Here is a 26,563-nt window from a genome sequence, read left to right on the forward strand (position 1 = left end):
AAATCTGGATATGTACCTTCATCTTAGAATCAGGGGCTGTTTTAATTTGTAAGCAAAAGCAGCAAGCAACCAATGAGATTTTAATTGATACACATAAATAATTCCTTGTGTACACTGGCTCTTAAGTGGGATTTGCTGTTTATTTGACGATAGAAATGAGTCATTATCGGGGCTTCTGTTGATGCCGGAGATTTTATTTATTTATATTTCACATGGTTGATATCCTCAGATCTGGTCCCTATTAATTATGTCAAAATCCACATCGGGAATTTAGACTCACGTTAAGCTTTGCCATACTTTCATCCTCGGCAAGCAAAGTCACCCGATAACCCAAAAACAATGCGTGAGCGCTACAACAGGGGCCCAGAGTTGTTCTTTGTCATCCTAACAAAGACAAGGGAGGCTGTCTTTTTTAGGCTGCCAGCTTTAAAACTTTTTTCCTTTTAAGACACAGGTTTGTTTTGGCACCGTATGAAACGATTTCAGCTTTTGCACCTTCTTTAACAGGCCATGGTATCCTCCGCAATGCTTATCTCTGCAAAGCACCTCATCATCACAAACACGTTGAGTGATCTCTTTTTAGATTGCTCTGTAAGTGACAAACTAGAGTGGAAAGCAAATTTGACAAGCATAACAAGTGTGACTGGGTGAATGCGATTCTGCAGCTTGATATAGATCCTGACAATAAAGATAAAATAAAATAAAAATCTAGACAGGCTAAACCCATCAACATTTTTGTCACAGAGCGCAAAAAGGATAAGAGAGTGTTTGGCGAACTGCGAGACGGCGGTGCCTCTTACTTGAAAGCTGCTGAAACTCTGGGTTGTCTGGACCGGTGTTCTCTGTCAAGTCCCTCAAGAAATGCTTGTACCTAAAAAAGCAACAAACAAACAAAACACGGCACAGGCTTAATGCAACGTTTCTATAAATACACCCTTAAAGCGCAAGAGAAGGTAAGGTACGGAGGTCGGACAAGTGCTGTCATCGTAAGACGACGTTACTCGCGTTAAGACACGTTTAAGAAAAAAAGCTTTTCTTTTTGAGAAGGAATAAAGAGCCATTCAGCCTACAAAATTACACTAATGTGCCGGATTTCTGCTTCCTCCAACAATGCGGCGGAACTGATTTTGTGCTATTTTATAAGGATGAGGAACGGATTTGAAGAAGGAAAAGTGAGAATATTTATTTCTGTCAGGGTCACACAAACAAGTGCACGGGGTCAAACTTTACATTCTCCTCTGTTCAGAAAAAAATTTAATATTGATTATTGTGCTATTCTCCTGATGACACAAAAAGGTTATAAATGGCTGGGCAAATTAAGGGCCCAATTAAGGAAATGACCTCTATTGCAAGGTGAGGGCCAAATTGAGAGAGGAGAAAATTTGGTGGTAATTCATTTCATGTTTCAGGGGTGGAGATAAAGACTGGAGATTACAGTTCACTTAAGCAGAACTCCAGCGACTAGAGACATCAAAGGCCTCTTTCAAATGAGAAGGCTCTCAGAAAAAAGTTCGACTCTGTGGTATCGTCACAATTGGGAATATGATTCTCTACACTTTTCTCTACTTTGGTTGCAGTGGAACTTGAAAAGTTTTGGAGGGAGTGCATTAGCATTACACAGGTGTATGCAGGCAATTGCTGTAGCAATCGAAGACACATTCCAGCAAAAATCATGAAACTAAATATCATACGCATTCATTAAGCATAATAAGAGCGATTTATTTAATGCTAGGAGCATGAACAGTTGTATTCAAATTAAAAATACAGCCAAAAAAACGAAATAGATATTACAATATTTGGATCCAGTATTACTTCAACCAAAAACTATTCACAATAAGATAGATTTTGACTTCAAAAATACATTTCAGTGCTCGCAAAATATTCTCGGCATTTCTGGCACCAAATTTCACGTCACGTCCACCATTTTAGATGTTGTCAGAAAAACTGGGGCATCTTTAGTCTGTCTTAAACGTCCTCTCAACTCCACCCTGGCATCTTTCTTTGGTGCCGATCCCCGCAGGCTGAAAAGTTAAGCTCGAATATTCCCGTTCCCTGAGAACTGTGCTAAGTGGCAGAGCTGGGGCCTTTTTTAATTGGAGGAGTGTGAAGTGAAGATCGTTACAGCCGTAGTCTCTTTTTCCCTGCGGCCATGTCGAAATTATGTAAACAGTGGTGGCAGCCGTCAAGACGCCAATGTCACCCATCACCCGTGACAACCACAGAGGGGGGTAGAGGAGCACAACTTCTGACACGAGATTTTAAGAGGGTTGCGACTACAAGGCCAAAGAGAGAGAGAGGAGAAACGTCTGATACAGGGCTTTCTGACTTCCCCTTTTCGGCCCTCCCTACCTCCCTCCCTTTCAGGACTTCAGAGGTGATTTGATAAACAGTTTCAGGCAAAACAGTCAGTTTGAGTACAGGATGTGTATTTATTCACAGCAGGGCTTGTGGGATATCCTGAAAAGCTTCTCATATTAAAAGCTGAAGTCGAAAAATCCCAGCATGTGCATGCTCATTTATACAATTATTATTTATGATAATTTTGCCGCATGCAAGTATTAAATAGCCTCATCTGATTACATTTTAGATCCCTTTTTTTATGAAATATATGTAAGATTTAAAGATCTAGTATTTAACAAGACCAAATGCAAGGAACTTGTTAGATGCAAAGAAATTTTATGTAGAGTTTGTATGTAGTTTGTTAAAATCTAAATAAAATAATAAAAATCATTATTATCATATATATATATATATATATATATATATATATATATATATATATATATATATATAACAATGGCAATTAACTGAAAGACTGGAGTTGAAAAATCTAGGCATCATCTAGAAAATAATTAAACAAATAAAACTAAATCTATTAAATTAAATTACAAAATTAAACGATTACCTGCAAATCTTCAGTAAAACAAACAAACAAACAAACTTTTTCTGCTTGTTCTGTTTTTAGATATATTAAATAAAAAAACAGCCTAAACGAAAACTAAGTAAACAGGCTTACTGAACACGAGAACTAGAGCAGTAGTGTATTCCTCATTAGAAATGAAAGAAAAGAGGAAACCAAACAAGCCCCAATTAAGCCTCCTTCTATTAAAAGGCACTTAAAAAGAGAAATAATCTCACTTCTTTTTCTTCTTGTCTCATCTTGTAGTAACAAATACATTACCGGCATTATCAGCCACGGATGCCCTTATTAGGGACAGGGAAAGAAATCTAATTAAAGCTGCAGAGTAACAAAAAAGGGAATGGCCTAATGAGCATTATTAAAGCACATTCCAAATAATGTAAACGGAAATTGCTCGTTTAGCTGCCCTGTCCCACTCATTAGCAAGCAAAGCAAAGAAAAGATAACAAGACAATCACGTAATCTGAAGCGTATTTATAACAGTTCAGATATTCTAATGAAGAGGAACGCTGGCCTAGTTACTGGCGCTTGCTGTGCTAATTCCTTTGTAATATGCAGATGAAACAAGCTTCACGTTTTCATTCTCTTCCTCCAGAACGCCACTCCCCACACCACCGCAGCAGATACGACGGGTCACCTGGTAGTTACACACGTCAGCGCACGAGAGGATGAAGAGGAAATATTTGTCTAATTATTTGTCTTTAACCATGTGCATTAAAGATTCAAATTCCTAATTAAGAGACAACTGTCACTGTCAGGCTCCTGCATGGGTTATTGAACACGGCATTGGCATCACCATATTCTGCAATTAAATTATAACAAAACGCATATTGTGTTCAGAGTACATTGGGATTGTATGAAGAATGTAGCTTTTTTTGAGGTCGGATGGGAGTCACGATACTTTGGCTTTGAATGCATGAAGTTCATGCATAAATTAAAGTTTTTTTTTTATAATATCAATCCAATCTTGAACCCCACACACTGTAAAATTATTTTTGTTGTAAATAAAACAAAGATTATTGGTATGTTTACCAAGAAAATATGACTTCCGTTTTTCTACTTCGAATTTGTGTATTTAATTCAATTTGTTAACTGCCATTTATATACATAATAATCTGATGTTATTGCATATATTACATTACATATCTAAAAAGATCCAGATGTTATCATAAAAAAAAAACATCAGGAAAATAAAACAAATTAAAAAACAACAAGAACTTTGCTTTTAAACTTTGTTTTTAGTTAGCACACAAAAGGAAATACCATTTCAGGATTTTTTACTTAGAAATTTCACGTTTAATTTGATGTGTTACTTGCTGCTTGAAAATGAATCGAAACATGAAATATAATAATAATAAAATGTAAATAAATAAAATAAAATTACATTTAGTTTTTTGAAATTTCACATTTAGAAATAAATAACAACAACAAAACTTTAAAACCTCTGTTTTTTGTTAGCAAGGTTAACCATCTTGCTAACTGTCATCTTGCTAACACGAAAACATCTGCAGCCTACAGAAAGAATTTACCATTTCAGTTTTTCTACTACAATTATTTTTCCCAGTGTACAGTACATGAAAAAACAGAAAATATCTTCTTACAGGTTGGGAACAACATGAGGATTGATTTTCATTTCTGCAAGAACTCTCTCTTTTAAAGAACCTATCAATTATAATACTGATAGTTACAGTATCCCACAATCAAGTCTTCTTGATTGGATAGTAAGAATTTTCAGTGTATTAAAACTGCTAATTGGGGCGGGGGAGTAAAAAGTTCCCTCTGAAATGATATGTGCTGAGAAAACTTGCTATGCACACAAACAATGATCTTAATAAACAAAATAACAAGCTAAGATGAATATAATGCCACAGCAGCAGTTTGAGAAGAGTTTTACAAGTTTTTCCCCGCACTTTGACTGTTTCCGAGTGCCTGAACCTAATTAACAAAAGCCAAGACATAAAGTAGATTGTCTGATAGCTTCCAAGAATTTCAATAAGTCTTCTCTGCTTGGGAGCCAAGCATTGTAGTAGGCAATCACTACCTGAGGTCAACATATCAAGGATGACAGGATGAGGGTAATGTTATATTTAAGGGATCAATACTAGTTCTGAGAGTAAATATATTAAATAAAAAGTGCTTTTACAAGACTGAAGAAACCTGTAGTGCTCGTTCTAGTGAGCTTTGGCATTACCCATTTGAACAGATCAAAAGAAGAGAGGAGGTGAGTTCACCCGAGGTCTTGTCTTAAGACTAAACCATAGATATATGAAGGATGCGACCTCTCAACTTCCATGTAAAAGCGAGCGACGTCTCAATAGCACAGGAAGACAGTGCTACAAAGCTGCTTTTAAATGAGTTCAATCAACACCTTCGCAAACAAACACAAATGGTGTGAAAACCTCCTGAACTCCTCGTTATGTTGTGTTTGAAGCACCGATTGAATTGAACCCATCTGCTGTGTAAGCACAGGCCCATATAACAGCCCTGACACTATCGGATACATAATGGCTCAGCTCCATTAACACGAGTCCTCCTCCGCTTTTTGAGGCTCTCTGCATGTAAAAGAGACGCGTCCATGACCTTCTGACCTGCTCCGAGCGACGAGTTCCACCACAAAGTGAAAGATTAACCTCTTATATGGAACTTCTCTACGTCGATTTTGAGGACGTTCAAATCCATTATAGAAATGTAGAAGTGTGTTAAACAAAACATGCCGTTTTATTACTATAAGGTTTAAACTGCCTAGAACTGATGCTAGACACAATCTATGCCATGGTCAGATACAGGGACAGGGACATTTCACAGAAACATATAAAAAAAATGCAAACTGGGCTTTTAGTTTTGGACTGTAATCAGTTAAAGTGTAATTTACAATACTACTTTACAGTGCGATGCATACACTAATATATTAGGTGCAAAATTAGTCTCTGCATTTATAATAATTCTGGATTAAGGAAGCAATTTTAGAATTAAAAGGAACTTAAATTCAAAGAACTTTGAAGAGAGTCTTTTTTACTAGAAAATGAAAGTTTGTCAAATTAAGTTTTGATAGACGGAACGATGGACAGACAGACAGAATAAGAGAAGCAGATCAAATGAAAGATAGAACTATAGACTGAAAGAACGATAGATGGACAGACAGAATGATAGAGAGAATGTTGGAAGACTAATACAATGACATAAATAGACAGGCAGAATAATATATAGAACGACAGGCAGAACAAAAGGCAGACACAATGAAAGACAGAATGATGGAATGCTAGAAAGAACGATGGATAAAACTATAGCTAGAATAATAAAATGATGGATAGACCGATAGAATGATGGTTAGACTGATAGAATTATCAAAAGATAGACAGAAAAAATAATAGAGTGTTGGATAGACAGAATGATAGACAGAAAATAATGGATAGACAGAATGAAAGACAAAGATGGATTGACAGACAGAACAGCACATAGAAAGAAAGACACAGAGAGTGAGAGACAGAATGACAGAACACTAGACAGAATGATGGACAGAACTAACTATAAATAGAAAGAATGAGATCATAGAATATTGGATAGAACAAGACAGAAAGACAGACAAAACGATGGACAAATAGAACGATACAGAGAATAAAAGACAGAAATATGATTTAGGCCCCGTTTACACAACTGTGTTTTCATTTAAAAAACGCATAACTTTTGCTACGGTTACGCCTATCATTTACACTACTCCGGTGTTTTCGACCCTCAAAAACGGAGACTTTTGAAAACGCAGCAGACCCCGCTTTAGTCTGAAAACTCCAGCGTTGCATTTCAGTGTAAACGGACCAAAACTGAGACTTTTGAAAATGATGCCGTGGCTACCCACATTTGCTCTGCGTATCCTTGATGACCGTTTAAACAATAAAATAATGCCCACTGTTGTACCGATAGATGTATAGGTACAGTAGATACCCCATTCGATCACTCCAGCATGTAAACGCGTCCGCAATCTAAATAATAGGGAATCTAGCTATTTATATCTATGGCTGTACTTGCATGCATGGTCACGTGACATGCGTTTTAGGTTGTGTAGTGTAAGCACAGATCGTTTCTGAAAAGCAGTGAAAACACCAGTGTAGACGAGGATCATTTTCATTCTAAAACGCCGTTTTATAACGAACACACACTAGTGTAAAATGGGCCTAAAAATAAAATTACAGAATGCTAGATAGAACTGGAAGAACTTCTGTAGATATAGTGACAGAATGATGAACAGACTGATAAAATGATGGCTAGACAGATATAATACTGGACAGACTGATAAAATGATCATGAGACCGAAAGACCAATCAACATCTCTTTACATACTGTAACTTCCAATTTACTTTTACCACTTAAAATAACTGGTTTTAGTTTTTTTTTATGTTTTATTTTACATTTAATGTGAACACAATTTTACAGAATTTTTATAATGCCCATAACAGAAATAAATATTTGCTTGTGGACTTCATTTTTCTGACACTCGACAAATTGTCCATCTGTAGTCAGGCAAACCTCAGGGAGGAGAAGAAGGGTTGAGAGGAGAGCGACTCAACATGAATCTCTTCTCTGCAGCTGCAGTAAATGGCATTTAATAATAGGAATGATTTTATCCTCCCTCCCGACAGTCCCGCTCCATGTCTTAAGTAGCCACCATGATCCACACACAGCCAGCCTCGCCATCCATCATCCTTCATCCCAATAAGTGACAACAATTTCCTCCCGAGTCCCTGTTAGAGGCGGTACTCCTGATTATCTGCACTCTCCGAGAATGGAGCTCTTCTGCCGTGCCACTTAAGATCATCATACAATTATGCACCCCCCCCATGTGTCCTCGCTTTTCGAGAGCAGTAAAGGCAGAATCGATGGGGGGACAATAGGAAACACGGTGATCAGGGCCTGAGAGGATGAGATCAGATCAAGGGCATCTTTGAACATGCTGATTGAGATGTCAGCGCTCAGCAGTTCCGAGGGAAATTAGAGAATATCTCTGTGATAACTGGGTGGAGAACATTCAGGGTGCGACACAAAGATCAGAGATGGTGTTTAGCACAAGTCCTGCGGTTTGCTGGATGACAAAACAGAGAGAAAATACCTTGCATCCATTTGAAAGGCAGGCATGTTGTGAATCTGGTGTTAGGTGATCTTATAACAAGTGGTCAGTGTTGAAAACAGGTGTAAATGGAATACAAAAGTGTAAAAAATACTGAACACTACTATAATATAAAATAACGGTTTCCTATTTGAATTTATTTATTTATTCCTTTGAGGACAGAGCTAAATTTTCAGTATGGGTGCACGAAAAATAATATCGGCCGATAATTAATTAATGTGCATCTCATCAGTAAAGCCAGTTATCTAATCAGTCTAATCAAAACACGTTTGTGGATTTTTTCAGTTTGTCAGTTAACAAAGCCTCTGTGTAGTAACAGCTGCTTTGTGGCAGATCATGCACCTGATAGAATTTACCACTGAGATCCGCATTAATTATCGGCCGATATTTATCATGCACCCCTAATTTTCAGCAGCCATTATTCCAAAAAACATTCTAATATTGTAACTTGGTGCACAAAAAGCCATTTCTTATTTTTTTTGATGTAAAAAAAAAAAACAGTCGTGCTGCTTCATATTGTTTGGAAACAGTGATATTTTTCAGCATTCTTTGATAAATAGAAAGTAAAAAAAAAAAAACTATATCTGAAATAAAAAAGTATTTTTGTCATTTTGCTTATGATGAAGCTTAGCCACTGAATGAAAACCATGACAGGTGGGCGCTATCTGAGGAATGTTTTTATAAAGAATAAATATAAAGCCATAATTATCGGCATAGCTAGAATGACATTGCATTTGTTTTTTTTTTCATGTTGGAAACTACATTTAATAACTAGGAGTGACACAAAAGCCTAATTAAGATGGACTCTAGCTGCTTGATAAAGGAATGCTATCTATTTTTCACTGGTTCTTAAGCATGTTCTAGTTCATTTCGCACCCTGTTACACTAATTAACAGCTGAGACCACGACCGCATGAAATTACAGCCAAGAAAATCGGCGGCTTAACAAAAGGGATTTTGACAGTTCTTGGACAGTCTGAAGGCAGGTGTGAGCACGACATCAAACAATAATTACGTCTGTCATTGAGAGGCTTGGTACGCGGCGTGCACTTACTCCTCCAAAGCACAGAAATACAGATGAAGAATTCAAGCATGAAAACCATAACCCGGTGGTGACAGTTTTTCTGTTATCATGCCATCAAATTATTCCCAAAATCCGTCTTTAAAGTAAATCCACACATCAGTGCGATCAACAAAATGTGACGTTGTAGAGTGATTTGACAGCTGAGCAGAAGACTGTGAAGTAGACTGGCCTGTGTCAGAAAATACTGATGCATAACCAAAACGCTTTACATTCCCATCAAGAACTGACTGCATTTCAATGCTGCCATCGTGTTGATGCTGTCGATCCCGTAATCTCTTCACCAAAGCAGATGGTTTAAACTTTAAATACACAAAAACATCCACTGACCAATCCATCTCATTTACTTGAAAATTCAATGGCTGAGGTACTCTGACATTTAATGAGATTTGAAGAAAACTTTGCACGTCAATTGCAATAAGTGGTTGAGGAGTCCATTAAACAGCACAAAATCAAAATATCTTTAGGTGAAGTGTGTCATTTATGCACCACTACCATCATCAAATGGATAGAGTATAAATATATAATAAAAATAAGTAATTAAGTTTTCACAAACACTCATGTCTACGTCTACAAAACAAAAACCTGCTATGAAATTATTTTCCTTTTCAGCTTGGGATGCACCAATATAATAATTATTTCCCATTACAACAAGCTGATTAAAATTTTTAATGTAATAACCGATTTAAATGATAATATTATAGAAATTATTTAAATAATTATATAAACAAATAATAAAACACTTAAAACTAAGAATCATAACTTTAAATGCAACAAGCTAATTTAGGCATCACAACATTAATGAAGCATAAAAAGAAACATTTATATTTTTATATTTGCTAAAGAGTACATTTAACTGTTAAATTATTAGCACATTTTACACAAATATTAACTTTAAATACATTTTAAGCTTTAAATGAACATCAAGTGACCATCTAAATATGAAAAAAGAAATGAGCATGCACAATTAAATATTCTAATTCAGCTGATAACCAAAAAAAAAAACATGAATAACCAAAAAAAAAAAAAAAAAAAGAAAAAAACTATAAAAACTCTTAATATCGGTAAAATACCAAAAAACGATAAATGGTCAATTTTAACATTTTATGTGTATGTGTGCATGTATATATTTTTTTTCTTCGAAAATTGATATTTTTACACAATATTATTAAATAAGCACTAGATGATAACAAAAGTCATGTAAATATAAATGTAGTGTAAATAAGCATGGACATTGCATAATATCCAATATTGGCCAAAACAAAAAACAAAAAAACAAAAAGAGAGAAAAACTATTATAATAATATCTGCTGATAACCAATAACCGTTGACTTAAAAGTTCAAATACTGTTACACATGTACTTGAGGACTTACTGCTGGATACGCTGAAGTGGAAGCGTTAGCAAGTCCTCAAGTTTCTGCTGACTGAACTCAGGCCTCGACTCCTGGAGCTTTTTAAACCGTCTGAAGGCTTTGCTTTTCTTCACCTGAACCTGAGAAGGAAATGAACCATGAATCAAAAATCTGCTTCTGTGAAAAAAAACTTGATACAATAAGAGCACATTTGAAAGAGCTAGCAATAACACTGAACACTGTTTACCTCTAACCAACAGTATCACCTCCGTAGATGATGCATGTGTGGAAGCACAATGAGACGAGACATCTCTGTTGTCTCTTATCACAACTTCTGAATAGAGCAACCCTGGTTTCATTATTAAATATACATTCACACAAACCAAGTCAGGCTAATTTTTTTATTTTATGTCAAATTTGTTTTGAATTGTGCATCCATCTGAGAAAAGCATAGGTCGGTGCTACTTTTCTGTACTAAGTAAATAATAAATAAACCATAAATAAAAATAAATTAATCATATAAGCACAAGAAACAATCCATCATCTTCAAACGGCACACACCGTGTACAACACCTGCTCAGCAAACATTTATGGCTGTAGCAGCTGGGGTCTCCATCTGAGAAACACACCAACATTAAATCACAGCATCTCAGACGGACTGTGAGAGGAATCCAAACAAACAAAATAAAAAATAAAAACTCTGAATGAATCCTGTCAAATCCAAAACTTTCCTATAAATAATAGGCAAGTCATCAAAACTATATTAAACATATTAAAATTATATTATTAAAAACAACATCATTTTTAAACAAATACATTTTGTCTGAATTTTTTTTTTACAATTTAAATATTTAACAAATATATTAATTTTGAGAGTAAATTAATTTTGAGAGTTTCATTATTAGTATTTTTAAAGATTACAACTGTTGTTTTCATTTGATCTTTCTATTTATCAAAGATTCCTATTAAATAGAAGAAACTGCAATAATTAATCTTACAATAGAATCAATTTAAATTCATTTATAAATTAATTTATATTTGATCAGATAGATGTAGCCTTGTTAAACATTTACACCAGTAAAAGTTAAATAAATAAATAATACAGATTTTTATCTGAAAATGTAAAAAATATTATGTACTGTATAAAAACAGCATAAAAAATTGGGTGGGGAATGGGAGGGCCTCATTGGCACAGTGATTAACCAGAAAAATTGAAATTGGCATTTTATGCCCAAAAGGTTGCAGACTCCTTGTATAGATATATTGTGCATTCCTAAAATTATTCAAAACCATCTAGCTATCTTTTAAAAGTGTCACATTATTATATATTTATTAAAGTTATTATTGCACCAAACTTACTTATACTGTGTGTTCTGTCAAGGTTGAAGAAATGTAAAATATAAATATACATATATAATATACATATAAATATGTAAAGAGAGTCTCATGTTGGGAAAACGTTGAGATCTTGGTCTAGATTGCTATTCTCTTAATAAGCTTCATGGGATGCTGGATTTTGAAGGACAAACGAGCCATGTTTTGAATCATGTGACATAGCAAACACACACCAGCCCATGTTCCAGCAATTACATCTATGTCTCGGCCAAGCGGAGGAATCAATGCTAACTTAAACAGCTCAATCTGCAATCAATGAGAATCAGTCAATTGGCCGCAGACACATTCCTCCTCTTAATTAAGACATTAATATCTGTGAGGCTCCAGGCTTCCCCTCAGATAAATAAAACCAGCATTAGCATGCAACTTGGAAGAGCTTTGCTGTGAGGCTAACTCTCAAACATATATTCAGTATTAGACACAATTACATGCATAGGACGAAACACGTTACAATGCCCCCTCAGTTCACCATAAGCACATGGAAACAGAAGTTAGCATTAGCCAGGCATGCCGATGATTCTTTCATGATGAATCAGTCATCCGTACACTTGGGTACAGGTGCCTTGCCGTGGGAGGAGCTAATTAGCAAAAAGAGAGACTCCCCATCTCACTTTTTTCTGGCCGACTGATGGAGGCTGCCCACTTAAGTCAGGCGTAATGAGATGGTAGTGTTGGACCTAATGGTACCGCTGGGTTTTGCCTGGAGAGGTCTGTTTGCACAGAGTGTCATCCATAAGCCTTAATCAGGTAGGTGACCATGTTTTTTCACCGTTCCAAACGTCAATCATTCTGAATGGCGATCTTTGAGTTACTGACCTGACATTGTGTCTTCTTTTTTTTTTTTTTTTCACAAGGCAAAAAAAAGGTGTCATAGAGGAGGAGTTGTACAACGATTTAATAGGTTTGGATTAAACATTCACTTATTAGAAGTAGAGCATGACATTCTGTCAATACTGCACATTACCATAGAATCTGTATTATATACATATTCATGATTTCATATCGATAGCTGCAGCCATCGGCTTTTGTGTAAGTAGGTGACCTCTATCCAGGTAAAAGAAGGCATTTACTCACAATAAAACCAATATCAGCAATGATTTTTTTTAAATCATAAAAAATGCAAAGTGACACAATCAGTGAAATGTAATAATATTCACTTTAATTTATACAACCATATTCACGCACACATTACTCAAGACCATACAAATATGTCACATAGTAATAGTCACAATTGTAAGCACGTTTGTCAATGCCAAACGCATAGCATGTGAACAGAAGTGAAAAAGGGTCAAATTTAACAAGTGAAACATTAACTTCAACTTACCAAGAGGACTTTTTTAGCCGTCTGAATGTTGTCAACGTAAGTGTTATACAGCTGCAGATGAGCGCAGAACTCCTCAAACCCGACACCAAACCTCCCCAGCTCTAGATGAGTGAGTAGGGTCCTGTTAAAAACAAGTAATAAGTCAAACTATTATTCGCTTTATGCAATGTCATTTAATCAGACTTCAATAAATTTTTCATACCTCAAATGTACAGTAAATTAAATAAATATTTAAATATTTATATACAATATAAATTATATAGAAAATTTATATTTTTTAAATTCAAATGTTGTATATTAATTATTAATAAAACCATTAATTATACTTAATTCAAATAAACTCAATAACAATAAAAATAGATAAATATAAAATTTTTAAATACATAATAACATTTTTTTATTTAAAAATACTTTAAATTTTATATAAATACACACAAACACACACATTTATAAATAAATTAAATAATGCATTTGTTAGCCACTACTAGTAATACATAATATTTTATTGAAAAGTGTGTGTGTGTTTATAATTATTTATATATTTATATATATATATATATATATATATATATATATATATATATATATATATATATATATATATATATATATATATATATATATATATATATATATATATAAAAACTGGAAAAACTTTTAAACTAAAATATTGTATATTACGAAAAATGAATTCATTCAATAAACACATTGATGAATGTTAAAAAATATATATTTTTAACATTAATTAGTCTAAATTTATTTTTCCTGTCATGCAAATCCACAATTAAATATTAAGTCATACTTCCAAAGACCATCATCATACTGTGTCAAATCATCAACAATTAAGTGCGGTTAACTTCAAAAGATAAATATCAGGGCACACATTAACGTTACCCTACCCTGCAGTCTTGCCACCGCACTCCAAACACAATGATAACTCTGATACGGTTTTGGAAGTCAAGGCACTTCTTGTCAAAAATAATGAGGAGGATTAGTTCAGAGGCAGACGTATTTGCAAAAGGAAGCGTTTTTAGTCAGATTTGTGTGGTGTCATACGAGGGCTTCTCCCTGTGGGTGACACACTTATTTGAGACAAGGGTGCTGAGGCTAGCGCCCAAGGGCAAGCGTGCGGTGCTTTGTAGCGGGAACGCACTCATTGCGAAACCAGGAACAAAACAAGGTGTTCAAGAGGAATGGGAAAGCTGGTGCTCTGGCTGTCAGAAACATTAGGGTGACATGGGTATAATTCAAGGGTGAGGGTGCTGACACTTGTGAAGGAGCTTATTATCCAAACTAGGCAAGGTAGCTATTGCGCATACATACCACTTAGACCGAACAGAAATACAGATACGGATACACACACACACACACACACACCCTAATAATGTTCCCTGAGACTTCATGGTTTTTAGAAGGAGCGTTTTGTGATTGAAGTTGATTTAAATAGATTTTAATGAAGTTGCAAGCCAAGGTAGCCTCTGTTCGTAATCAGGAGATGCTAGATCAGCCGAGAGAGTTCTTCTAACGAGGGCAAAGGGCGGGAAAAATAGTGTTTCCTTTTTCCTCCTCACAGCCAGAGGCTATTATGATAAATATGAAATTATGACTTACATTTTTTATGCTCTTTTTTTTTTAGGGCAATTAAATTCTCTGGCTATCAGAAAGATGACAAAGACAACATTAGCATTCCTCCTGCTTCACGTTAATCTACATTAATTCTTAGCGGTTGCGACATCTGGGCTCGGCACAGACTCAACCAAACAATGAAGGGACTATGTGGCTTCATTTGCTGGAAGTGAGAATTAAGGAATACTAATTATTGTCAATGAATAGTTAGCAGCAACACAAACACTCGCAAAAACACAAATATGTACAGGACCCAAAAGCATCGTTTGGGTTGTAAGGAGACTCCCTCCTCCCTTCAATAGCGACAAGGACCCTCTTCCTTCATATCGGATACCATTTGATCTATTTCCACACCACATTTACCCTCATTAAGAAAACCCCTAGGCACACTTGTTTCTCTCTCAAATACATTTTTGATTTTGTGCTACTTAAGTCACTGCCCTTTCAAGTTTGGGATCACTGTTGCATTCTGTGTTTTCTAAGAAAATTGGGTTCTTCCCACTGTTGCCTTACTCCACTCATCAGATAAACAGCCAGAATTCTGATTAATGGCAGCGGCATGACAGTATATTCAGGCTTTGTTTGTTTGCTTGTTCAGCAGCGTTTAATTAATATGGTATTTAAGTCTTTACCGACCCAGGAGTATCATGTGATGTACAAAGAATGAACTTCAAACCAACTGCATGCTATTCTTTTAAACTTAAATTAGTAGCTGACATATTTTTATATTTCTAAGAATATAGTCACATTACTGTCACCTTTGAGGCTGCCATCATTTTGAAGTTTTTACTCAAAACTGGGAATGATTGGTTTGCATTGTCCTCGGGTCATCTAATCACTCCAAATATCTCAGAAATCACAAGACAGTATAAAATTTTTTAAAATAAAATTATTTGAACCAATAAACCAGAAATTCTAAATTAAATTCTGTATAAAATTTAAAAACTATATACAAATAAAATAAAAAATAATACAATTAATTTTCTCATTTAAAATTGTATTCTGCCAAATGCATAAAATGTACAAATAAAATACATTTAAATGTAAATTTTATCATTCTCATGTTGTTCCAAACATGTATGACTTGCTTTCTTCTGTGGAACACAAAATGAGAAGTTTTGAAAAATGTTCAGGCTGCTCTTTTCCATACAACACAAGAGGATGGTGCCCAGGGGCAGTCAAGCTCCACAAAGAACAGAAATCACCATTAAAGTAGTGGTTCTAATGCCATAGAAGATGCAAGTTGTGAAAAAAAAAAGTCCAAAAAGTTAAAATATTGAAAAAATACCAAAAAATATTGCTATGAAAATGGTAGCTGTGGTCACCGTCAGTTTTAGGGGTAATGCATTTACAAGTAACACGAGTTATGTAATCAGATTACTTTTTTCTAGTAATTAGTAAAGTAACATTACTTTTTCAAATAAATATTGCAAGTTACTTTGTTTTCCCATTTATTCACTGGCACCTCTCCTGTTCCAGTGTTGACAGAAATTGGGAGTGAGGTTGAGGAACTTCCTTCAGGCACTTAATTTCACTTTTGCTGTGAAAAGGTTATATAATATAACTTGATATTGTTCAACTCAGGTGGCAAAAAGTAACCCAAAAGTAACAATGCATTACTTTCCATTAAAAATAACTAAGTAACACAATTAGTTCCTTTTTTATGGTTTAAAGCCATATTGTAATGAATTACGGGGTTACTTTCCCCAACATTGGTCACAATTAAATCTTTTTGTATGGAGAAGAGCAGCTTAGACAGCTAACTAAATACCTTCTTTTTCATTTCACAGAATAAAGAAAGTCAAATAGGTTTTGAAAAACATGAAGAGAAGTATTTTACATTTTATAATTTCTTTTGTCCTAATCATTAAAGGTTCAAATCAACAATGGTTTATAAATTCAAATGCATTAATACTTATTTTTCTTTTATATTTCCGACTATAAAGTGCATATTGTGTGTGATAAAAACAATCTACAGCGCAGCTCCTGTCCTTGTTCTCAGTTTTTCTGTGTTTTGACCAGTCCAAGATAAAAAGTGATGATTTCAGCTAAGGATTCAAATAACCTTCAGCAGCCAGCACAGATATCAACATGCATCTGAAGAAGCTTCTTGATAACGATGTGGTTTTGGAGTGCGCAAGCACTTTATTCCTTTTAATTAGTCAGCCACTGCTGACTGTTCACAGATCTAAATTGAGAGACTGCCATTATGCTTCACCCAGCACTTCAATAACCGATTCTAATGATGATATATGGTAACCGAGCACCGATTTATCCAATACATCGGGCTCTGAAATTCAGCCCTCCATCTTCATTCAGCCTCTGTTTGTAGAGAGGCCCGTCAATCAGGCAATGATGGGAGCCTCGGGGACCCACAGTGATTCATTATTCAGACAATTTTATGATTCTCAATCAACAGGGCCTAGATAAAGCCCTCAAAGGCAGTCCCCCTTCCATTCATTTGGTAATTCGAAATATATACACAATGAAACCACATGGCAGTAACTTACTTAAATGAGAACTTCTGCCAATTTAGTATTAATGAAACCTCCTCACTAGGTTTTTCCTGTTTGCAAATGTCTCTTCGAGCTTGTCAGGTAAATTTTGTAAGATTGATCAGGTTGTTACATATATCAAACACCGCTCACCTGCACTTAGGGGCAATCATATCTCTATTGCAAGCTTGAAGGACTTAATAAAATGCTGGAAACACTTTAAGCCTTTTATTAAGACCTTCAAGCTTGCAACAGAGAGATGATTGATCCTCAGTTCAGGTGAGCGGTGTTTGATATATGTAACAACCTGATCAATCCTTGCAGGCTATTGGAAATTAGAAGAGGGCTTCTGCTTTTGCTTTCAGATGTAGTACATCAAAACACAGCACACTTCACCATAGATAGCCTCAGATAAAATTAACAAGAACAGCCTTTTTGACACCGATGAGTTAATATGTTGTTAGTCTGACCAGCCTGCATGGGCAGATCAATGCCAACTGTTCTTCAGGCCAGTTTTCCTGATGAATTATTTTTGTTTCCCGCGGCTCTGGATCTTCATTTGCTCAAGCTGCCATAAAAGCCCCTCAAGCAGACTGTCTAATCATTTGTATACAGAAGAGTCACAGCTGGGTTTCACCACTTACCATGACCACTCTACCATTGGTATTTAAAAAATAAATAAATAAATAAATAGACTATTTACAGTTTTTTTTTTGACATTTGTTGACAGAAACCCCCTTAGCTGTTCTAAATTCACTGTAAACCACGGCTTCGCAGGGCTTATTGCTTTTATAAAATGCTTATTCCAGACACATAGTTTTCACAGAATAAAACCGAGAGAATAAAGTTCAATGATATAAATTAAAAGTATTCTTCCAACAAACGATGTAGTTCCTCAGAAACAGTTGTGGCTCCAAGAAAGTGGTTGCCAAAGGTATATGTTTGTAGTGTAATTCACCACGGCTTCGAACGCGGCTCAGAATCAAGGACCGGAACTATACATTTTATAAAGAGCTTTTATATATATATATATATATATATATATATATATATATATATATATATATATATATATTTGATACTGGACCACAAAACCAGGCTTAAGTCGCTGGGGCATATTTGTAGCAATAGGCAAAAAAACATGGTATGAGTCAGAATTATTAATTTTTCTTTTATGCCAAAAATCATTAGGATATTAAGTAAAGATCATGTTCCATTAAGAATTTTTTTACATTTCCTACAGTAAATATATCAAAACTTAATTTTTGATTAGTAATATGAATTGCTACAAATTCATTTGGACAAATTCAAAGGCGATTTTATCAGTTTTTTTTTTTTTCTCAAATAGTTGCATCTCAGCCTAATATTGTCCGATCCTAATAAACCATACATCAGAGGAAAGCTTATTTATTCAGCTTTCAGATTTCGAAAAATTGACACTTAAGACTGGTTTTGTGGTCCAGGGTAAGAAATAAAATGCATATGTGACCCTGATCCACAAAAGGTCTTAACTGTATTAAGTGTCAATTTTTCTAAATGGTTTTGTGGTCCAGGGTCACATATAGCTTATCTCTATACAAGGTTTAGTCCTTTATATATGCATTTATAGTTTTTCCCCTTAACATTTTCTTAAATGCAATGCAAGTCACTTTGGATAAAAACATCTGACAAATACATAAATGTAAACTCATTTTTATTTCAGTTTAAGTTTTTATAGTACTTTAACTTGTCTATTTCAGTTTTTTACAAAAGCAACATTTCTAGTTTAATTATTTTCACTTAATATTTATATTTTATTTAAGCTTGATTTCAGTTACCAAAAACAATTTTACAAGTTTAACAAAAACAACACTGGTTCATGTTCAAATGCATTTCTTGGTGTATTAATATTATTTTTTGTCTTAAGAGAATGTAAACAAGTCGGACACAAAAAAAAAAAAAAGCACATTACAGCTACCGAAATTTTGGTATTATATAATCATATTCCCCCCCAGCCCTCCTCATCTCAAAGTTCTTACTGGATAAAATCTGACTTTAAACCTTGTATTAAATAGCCTGATGCCTATAACTGGAGAATCTGCTACAGTAGTTCAGGAGCAGAGCTGGATTATCCATAAGGGCACTTGGGCCGGTGCCCAGGGGCCCCAACCATTCACAACAACTAGGGGGGCACCACATGACACAAGCTTTAAAAATATTGTTCGTAAATTGTTTTATTATTAACTTGAAAGTCTTAAAAGACCATACATAACTCGTTTATGAACACTAACTTAACAACAACAATAATAATAACAAATTATAAATAAATAAAGATTACATGACCAGTATCAGTCTCCCCCTTCCGTCCCCAATTTGTCAGAGTTGAGCTGGTCCACAACAAGTACGCGCAAATGTGTAATTTTTTTAACGGTTACAGAAAATGAATCAAAATAGACAGACGTCAATTGAGTGGTTTTGCAAAAATAAAGTTAAAGAAAGACAAGGACGCTAGACGTTTAGCTACAATTCAAAATGTTCCAGGGATCGAAAGTTTTTTTTTAACTAGTGAAGAATGAGCTCAGGACGACAATGACACAGAAACTATTGACTGCACTATCGCTTGCTCTCCCCGTTTACCATTGAAGTTAAAGTTAAAACATTACCGTCTCCAGCCTCGAGAGGGCGCTCTATGCTGCTCAGTGCTCCTGTAGTCTACACTGAAAACATAGCGCCCTCTCGCGGCTGTAGACGGTAATGTTTTCTCTTTGTTCTTGGTTCTAAATAAATGCGAATTATAATCCAGTGTAATTTATATATGTTTTTTTCCTTGTCAGGACGTATTTTTGGACTAATGCGACTTAAACTTAGGTGTGACTTACAGTCCGAAAAATACGGTAGTTGGACAAGTTAATAAATTACATTTGATTTGAGAAATCACCTTAATTATGCTTGGGGGGGGGGGGGGGGACATTTGAGGTATAGTGCCCAGGGGCACCACACTTTTTTAATACGGCCCTGTTCAGGAGGAAAGACTGAGTATCAGTAATGAACGCATGATAATGAACCCTTTCATTAAAAATGCATGTTTAAAACATCAGCGATTGCAAAAAGCTTATTTTTATCAACACAAAAGGCTTGGAAGACACAAACAACAAGCCGCCATCACCCATGATGGTAAGTATAGAGGGATAACATAAAATACTCTGAAGAAAGTGCAGCTGCAAGCCTAAATCCAGCATCCGCATCGATTCGCAATCCAATTAAAGAGAATAACATAAGATAAGGCACACCAGGCAATCTCCAAGTTCTCAAACTTGATTCTCCTGTTAGACCCCAATTAATACTCCCCTACCCTCTCGTCCTTTTTAAACGGTATCAAAGCCAGCCACCCTCAGCCGTCTCTCTCCCCTGAGCATGAATATACACTTAATTATTTAAAGGATACTTACTGGTTTATTAAATGAATGGATTTAATTGAACTGAAGATGCTTTCTCTAATGTCCTGCCTGAGGGTTCCTTTGGCCTTCAAGATCTCCACAAAGTACTGGAGAAAAGAAAGAGACATGAAAATTCAATTTTCAGACTACCATCGTACATGACTCTTCATCTTACCGAGAGTGTCACCTCTCGTCACACACCCTTGAGACAAAGCGAGAACAAATCTGTGAAGGGCTAAGCATTTTGCAGCAATGACATCTCAATTACCTCCAGCGGGTTAAAATGAGCCGCATGTCTAACACAGCTCCACCAGAGGCGGGAGGTGACGTGGTTTCTCAAAATAAGTTTTAACGTTGTTTAATTAGCTGCGGCATTCAAAAGCAATGAGACTGACGTGTGAGTTCTCCATCTTAGCTTTTCAAGTTCAAATGCCAATTTTGATATTCAACACAATATGAACAGAAATGATATGAAATCTCAGCAATCTTAAAAGTAAAACTAATTAGCTGCAAAATAAATTCCTTGAATAGGTTATAAACCATCAGTTTCAAAATAATAGCCCTGTGATGGTGTTAAGGGCCACTCAGTAAACGGAAAACCTTGTGAAACAGTTCAAAATATAAAGCAAAGATAATTTGAATTTCAGATTAGGATTTTCTGATGATTAACATGTTTTTCTGTTTCTATGACTGAATCCAGCCCTGACAAGTGTTTCTCTATCAGCATATTGTTCGATGCAAGATGGACCAGTGCAGCCCATGGGTGTTTGTGTTTTGGCCGGTTGAGAGACTAACCGTGACGATTAGATCCAGCTGGTGGCAGTAGCTTTTTTCACTCTGGACTAGCTCACGGGCTGTGCGGCTCCTCTTCCTCTCCCAGCGGTCCCGCTGCTCTTGAATGCTGTGAATGCCCATGGGGGTGAACGGACTCGGAGCAAAACTCATGACCGACCAGTTGAGGGTGCTGATTCCAGATCAGTATTACTACCTACAAACAGTAAATCACTGTTAAAAAAAACATCAAAATCACTAGTTGACCAATACAAAAATTGATGACATATAAAATGCATAAAACATATTCAGTTTATAGTTTATTTTTCATCCATCAGCAATGAAATCTACACACACACATACATAGTAACATTTTGCATATTTTCACTTATAATATCTACATAATTTATATAGAATAAAATTAGTATTTTAATATTTCATAATTTTATAAATAAAATGATTTAAGAATAATTAAAATAATATTTTTTATAAATTGTTGATACAATTTATAGAAATCTATACAGTTCTTAAATAGAATTAATATAGAACAAATTGAAAATATTGAAAATATTAAATTACTTTCTAAAATTATTTCATCCTCATCTTTCACTGAGTTTGTTCATATTCAGATTTGTTTTTTATATAAAATAATTTTTAATGTAAATTTTTTTTTAATGTAAAATTCATTATATTCTTATGCATTATTTATAAGTAATTACAATATATTAAAAAGAATGATTTCTAAATAAATTATGATTTATTCATTTATTTCAGCCTTATTTATTTCACTGAGTTTGCTTACACTGGTATTTTTTATAATTCATAATATGATAAAATGTTATAATTTTTTATAATATTAATTTTTTACTTTTATTCATTGCATTTGATACAAATAATTATATGTAGTACTTATTAAAATAAAAAAATGAAAATATTTAATATGTTAAATGATTTTACAGCAGCCTCACATCTTCTGACGACTTTATTAATTTTTTTTATTATTATTATTATTTTTTTTTTACAGAAGTACGTATTTAGCCAATTTCATCATTTCTATTATTAGGGTGTTGAAAATCCATATTTTGACATTTGTAAATTACAATCAATATGGTACAATTACTAAGCAAATGCCATTGGCTCCACAGACCAAGTATGAGGGACGACCAACAATCCAATCCCCTATGAATTCGTAATGACAAACAAACAACATATGCAGAGGATAAGCCACCAATTAAAAGGAGCCAAACCTACACACACATCCCAACAACACTGAACAGCACACACTCTTGATCTATGACTTAGTACATGCTTTCTCTCTCTTAGCTAAGTAAAGTCTCTCCATCATGACTCCCTCCCCCAGCCGGTGGTGCTGTCCCTTGACTCTGGGGTGTCCTCTCTGCACTGTCTCATTAGTGTCAGCTCTAATGGAGCATCAGGGCCAGAAAGAGGAACGAGACCAACACTTTAACAGCAATTAACCCTTGTTCCCTCCCGAGGGAGACTGGCGTCAGCCCTTCTATAACACACTGTAAACAGGCAGCCCGATCAACCCGAAAAGACAGAGCTGCGCATACAGGTATCCAGGAGGATCCCAATCCCATCCCATCTGCCTTTGTGGTGTGGCCCATCCCCTTGTTTGTACAAAGCCTCCATAAAACCAGAGCGAATGTGAAATGAATCCTCTTAAGTTGCGCGTGCCCCATGCAGCCTCTGCTAAGTGCTGCGTCTGAAGCCACGGTCCACTTTTACCAGCAACTTACTGTAAATTGCATCACTCTCGACACTCAAATAAGCAGTCAATTTTGAGAAATATTGCAGCATTTTAGCCCCAGTGAAGCCAATTAAAAGCCAGCTGAGGAGGATTGGGGTCAGGAGAACCTAGTTAAAAAGACTAAATATGGAGCAACTGGCAGGGTTTGTTTGCATAACTCAGCGCTTATATTAAACAAGACCACTTTCTTTTGTTCAGGATATGATTTTATGCATACATATAGAAAATTACACAGACAAACCCTGGTTTTCTTTACAAATACTATTGTATCTAAATGTAAAGGTGCTGGGTACCACTTTAAAATAAAACAGTGGAACATCACCAGCATTGGCAAATCCACAGGTCTGTTTCCCAGAAGAGCCACATGGATGAGGGGTGGAGCTGGAGTACCAAATATTCCCAGTCACTTTTATTGCCCTGATGGTTTCTAGGATCTGCAGTGCCATTATAATTTATATATAATAGTTTTTGTTAATATTTTGAATTAGATTTTACATTTTCTGTTTTTATTATTAAAGCAAAAGCATAAACATTTAGGCTAGATTCCCTATAGAAATTTCCATGACTTTCGCAAGACTTCTTAAGACTTTTATCATTTCCATGATCTTTCGCAGGCCCAAGAAAACACAATTTACTACTAGATTTCTAGGTTTTTCATCACTGGGGGATTGTATAGCATATATACAGAAGCCTAAGTAATACTAAAATTATTCATATTGGGCTCAGTTTGAACCTAGCAACAAAGGCATTGTTGAGAAGAAAAAACTAATTCTAATATAATTATTTTCTTATATTTATATAAGAAAAAAAAAAGAAATGTGCCTAATAACCTAGCTGCATTTGCTTTGTATTTTTGCCGCAGGGGTGTAACTTCTATAGTCTACATTTATTTCTTGCTTAATATATGAGGTATCTGAGACTAGAAGTAGACTTACAAGTAATCTAGCTTTAGTCAATGAAATATTATCTCATGGAGTAAGAAATGGTGTTTATAATCAGCTCTTACAATTCATAAAAGTATTAAGTATCAATCTTTAGTATACACATAAAATTCTTCGCTTTAAGGGTCTCTTTAATGTCAACAGACAGTGAGCGACTATTGTGCTGCTTTTATGTTTGTTAAAACTTTCATATCAAAGATCAAAAACACAGAATTGTGGATTCTATTTTTGTATAACGTTAACGATTTCAAAACAGATTATACACAAACCTACGAGGTTACCCTTTTGAACGCAAAGACAGACATCATTAGCTCACGGTTAAACGCAGGGGACTGCATATTATGTATGACATATTTGAATAGAGTTAACGTTACTCAAAAAAAAAAACTTTTTCTGATGACTGAACACAAGAACGTTGTAGAAGTAACGTTACACTTATGTTGTCATGTGTTTTTCAGATTAAAACTAGACTGAAGTAGTCTAGAGCCTATAAAACTTCGTGATACGGTTACCATTTTCAAAAATCGTTTAAAAAACGATATAGAAGAAGGTATAAATATATAAACATTTCATACCTGACGTCGTTCGTTCTTTTCAAATTGAATGCAGGCGCTCTTTCTTGCACTCTCAGAAGTTCCGGGTTTTTCTGCGCTCTGATTGGTGCTTACAGACATCGAAACTGAGCCGCCCCCCGTGACGTCATCACGATGCAGAGTCAAGCGCTAGGGGTCATTTCACAGAGAAGGCTGCTCTCTGTACCCGATGTGTCATTCATAACCACCATATAAGTGTAAACAATTAAATGTATTTATACGTGGAAAGGCTGACATCAACAATAAAATTAATAATTATAGTCTATAAATAATTAATCTTATTTCTAAAAAGAAATCGATAATATTTTATATGTATAATATTTTTTATATAATACTCATAGTGAAATTTACTTACCCTACTTTAAATCATCCTTTCAAAATGAAAAAAAGATAGAGATAGATTGACCCTAAGAAATGTATAGTATTATTGACTGACCGCATGCATGTTTTATACTTAAGACTAAAACTGGACATACTATTTTTGATTTATTTTAGTATTGTTTATGATCATCAAGAACAAGCTGGAGCACACATGAGAAAAATGCTTTAATTGTGAAACAACACAGTTTCTGTCAAATCAGACAGTCCCTCTAATAGAAGGAAATCCATTAGGACCCCCAAGTTCTAAAGTGCAAGCAACAACTCCTCAAACTATGTGCTTCTCCTTCTCCTTCCCATAAAACAAAAAGCTTGCAGTCCGACATCAGCGAGAACACTGACATCTAGTGTTGCCTGTGTGGCAATCTGAAAGTGTCCAGCCTCTGACCGACATGACAGATCCAGCATCTGCATGTACTGTAAAGCATGACCAACAGGCATGATTTTATAGTCCTCTTGCATTCTGTCCAGTTCTGCCTAAAGTGTACATACATTTTTACATAATCCATCTGTATAGTATGTTCATAGTACACCTATCTATACATCATGCTGACAGTATTTATAATCTGTATATTTTGCCCATAATACTTATCTGTATAGTTATTGTACATATTGTAGACCTTGTATATTCTGTACTTACTGCTTATTGCTCTTCTGGTTATGCTAACTGCATTTTGTTGCTTTGTACCTTACATGTGCAGTTACAATAAAGTTGAATCTAATATAATTAAGAACTTTTTAATAATTAGACATGTTTAGAGTGCATGATCTTCTCTTAAAAGGATACTTCACCCAAAAATCATTTACTTAAGCCCATGTTGTTCCAAAACTATATGACTGACTTTCTTCAGTGTTTTTGTGCTATGAACGTCAATGGTATGGAAGCCTTTTGCTGCCATGAGATAAAAAAAATATAATTAATAGTAACAATAAAAAGGTAAATGCGACTTTTTATCTCACAATTCAGGCTTTTCTTCCTCACAATTCTGAGCTTTTATTTACATTTATATTTACATTTAGTCATTTAGCAGATGCTGTTATCCAGAGTGACTTACAAATGAGGACAATAGAAGCAATCAAACCAACAAAAGAGCAACAATATGTGAGTGCTGTGACAAGTCCAGGTAAGTTTCATTGTTTTTTTTTTAACCTCACAATTCTGACCCTTCTTCTCTCAATTCTGAAAATAAGTCTGAATCTACTCTAAGAAGTCTAGAAGTTTCAATTGTGAGATAAAAATTCTAAATTACATTTTAAATTCTATATTCTATAACAGAAACAAATCCACAGAATAGCAAGCTGTAAACTCAGAATTCAAAGAAAAATATTTAATTCTGTAAAAACAGCCAGAATTCTGATATATACATTTTTTTTTCAGAAA

General features: G+C 34.9%; 1 protein-coding gene across 1 annotated transcript in view; it reads right to left on the reverse strand.

The window, feature by feature from the left end:
- The window catches only part of LOC113078234 (rho guanine nucleotide exchange factor 39-like), a 37,880-nt gene extending 13,021 nt beyond the window's left edge, over nucleotides 1-24,859 (reverse strand). Inside the window, exons 1-6 of the mRNA XM_026250559.1 lie at nucleotides 24,787-24,859; nucleotides 21,524-21,716; nucleotides 20,741-20,835; nucleotides 13,192-13,312; nucleotides 10,494-10,612; nucleotides 801-871 (exon numbers count right to left, since the gene is read on the reverse strand). Coding sequence (XP_026106344.1) covers nucleotides 801-871; nucleotides 10,494-10,612; nucleotides 13,192-13,312; nucleotides 20,741-20,835; nucleotides 21,524-21,673 — 556 coding nt within the window. The 5' untranslated portion in view covers nucleotides 21,674-21,716; nucleotides 24,787-24,859. The remainder of the gene's footprint in view (nucleotides 1-800; nucleotides 872-10,493; nucleotides 10,613-13,191; nucleotides 13,313-20,740; nucleotides 20,836-21,523; nucleotides 21,717-24,786) is intronic.
- Nucleotides 24,860-26,563: the final 1,704 nt, after the last annotated feature.

The sequence above is a fragment of the Carassius auratus genome, unplaced genomic scaffold, assembly GCF_003368295.1.
Source record: "Carassius auratus strain Wakin unplaced genomic scaffold, ASM336829v1 scaf_tig00024766, whole genome shotgun sequence".
Taxonomy (NCBI): Eukaryota; Metazoa; Chordata; class Actinopteri; order Cypriniformes; family Cyprinidae; genus Carassius; species Carassius auratus.